Source organism: Macrotis lagotis, chromosome 2 (genome assembly GCF_037893015.1).
Source record: "Macrotis lagotis isolate mMagLag1 chromosome 2, bilby.v1.9.chrom.fasta, whole genome shotgun sequence".
Classification (NCBI taxonomy): domain Eukaryota; kingdom Metazoa; phylum Chordata; class Mammalia; order Peramelemorphia; family Peramelidae; genus Macrotis; species Macrotis lagotis.
In genome coordinates, this window is record NC_133659.1 from 159,923,704 (window position 1) to 159,925,618 (window position 1,915).

General features: G+C 39.3%; 1 protein-coding gene across 1 annotated transcript; it reads right to left on the reverse strand.

Annotated features, from left to right (window-relative positions):
- Window positions 1-666: 666 nt before the first annotated feature.
- On the reverse strand, window positions 667-1,644 carry OR6Y1 (olfactory receptor family 6 subfamily Y member 1). Its single transcript, XM_074220933.1, has one exon. The coding sequence runs from the start codon at window positions 1,642-1,644 to the stop codon at window positions 667-669; it is 978 nt and encodes a 325-aa protein (XP_074077034.1).
- Window positions 1,645-1,915: the final 271 nt, after the last annotated feature.

Here is a 1,915-nt window from a genome sequence, read left to right on the forward strand (position 1 = left end):
TTCTAGGTACTCATAAATAGTAATAATAAAAATGTACATTTTTATAGTACTTCAGAGTCACAAAGTATCTGACAAAAATTTTCTCTTTTGATTCTTATAAACATCTCTGTGAACATGATTAACATGGGAATATATTTTACACGTTTGTCCATATATAACCTAATATAATTGCTGTCTACCTTAGGAAGGAGAGAAATGAAGGAGGTAGGGAGAAAATTTTAAATTCAAAAATTTTAAAAATCAATGTTAAAATTGTATTTGCATGAAAATGGGAAATATTTTTAAAAAATAAAATAACAGAAATTTTTGATATGGAACTAGAAAAATATTTCTGTGAGTATTTAACATATTTTATCATCCTACCCCACACCCATTTTACAGATGAGGAAAGAGTGAAAGAGATTAACAGACTTATTCAAAGGTAGTGGGAGAATCAGACTTCAAACAGTCAGATTTTTGGTTCCAAGAGTATTGTTTCTCTAGGCATCGTTAGATATTCTTTCTAATATTTATATTCTCTAATCCTTCAATTCTTCCTAAGAATTCAGAATTAAGAGATAGAAATTTATATACAATGGAGAAGGCTGCAACCTAAGTGCATGTGGACCAAGAGCTATCATGCAAAAATCAGTTCTGTAACTGACCCAGAAAGACTTTATCGCATAGTCAAACATGCAAAGCCCTGTCCTCCCCATTCCCCCCTACTTTACAAAGAATAGTCTTCTTCAAGGCCACCTTTACCTCTCGGTTTCTCAGGCAGTAGATGACTGGGTTGAGGAGGGGGACAATGACTGTATAGAGTACAGACACCACCTTGTTGGAATTATAGGCATACATGAGCTTGGGTCTGGCATAGGTGAAGAGGGTGGTGGAATAGAAGAGAGTAACAACTGTAAGGTGGGAGGCACAGGTGGAGAAGGCTTTGTAGCGGCCTTGGGCAGAAGGGATCTTTAGGATGGTGGTGATGATGGCAACATAAGATGTCACCACTACACAAAGTGGGACAGCAATAACCATAAGAGCCAAGAAGAAGTCTACCAGCTCAGCCTGGGAGGAGTCCTCACAGGAGACATTGAGGAGTGGGGAAATATCACAGAAGTAGTGGTTGATGTGGGGAATGCCACAGTAATGGAGTCTAGCTATAAAAACCATCTTGATCATGGCAGTCATAAGGCCACAGAGCCAGCAGCCCCCAGCAAGGACACTGCAGAGCTGGTTGCTCATAATAGCTGGATAGCGGAGTGGGTTGCAAATAGCTACATAGCGGTCAAAAGCCATGACAGCAAGGAGAATGTACTCAGTACATACAAAGGTAACAAAAAAGTAGAGTTGGGTCATGCAACCTGCAAATGATATGCTCTTGTCATGGCTGAGGAAATCTACCAACATCTTGGGGCTGATGACAGTGACATACCACATCTCTAGGAAAGAGAGGTGACTCAAGAAAAAGTACATGGGCTTATGCAGTTGCCCATCACTATGTATGGCAATGATAATCATGAAGTTCTCCAGCAAGGTCAGTAGGTAAGCTATCAGAAAGAGGGAGAAGAGGAGTACTTGGATGGCAGGTTGTGTGGGGAATCCCAAGAGGATAAATTGAGTGGTGGCTGTCCAGTTATCCTCTCTTTGAGGCCTGGAATTCATAGTTAACTGTGGGGATAAGTAGGGTCAATTCATGCCATGAACTGAATACTTTTTTTCTGCTTCACCCTCCAGTTTTTGGTGTCATCAGTTTTGCCTTCTGGTATTAAAGTTGACAAGATTTATTGCTGAAAGGGAAAATAGAAGGCAAAGAAATTTAAGCAGCACAGTGGATAGTGCACTGGTTCTGAAATAATTAATATTCAAATTAATATCTATCCTAAGATACTTACTAGTTGTGTGATCCTAGTCAAGTCATTTAAACTTTCTCAGT

Coding starts and splice junctions, on each gene's coding strand:
- OR6Y1 (XM_074220933.1), bottom strand. CDS start 1,644: ATGAATTCCAGGCCTCAAAGAGAGGATAACTGGACAGCCACCACTCAA.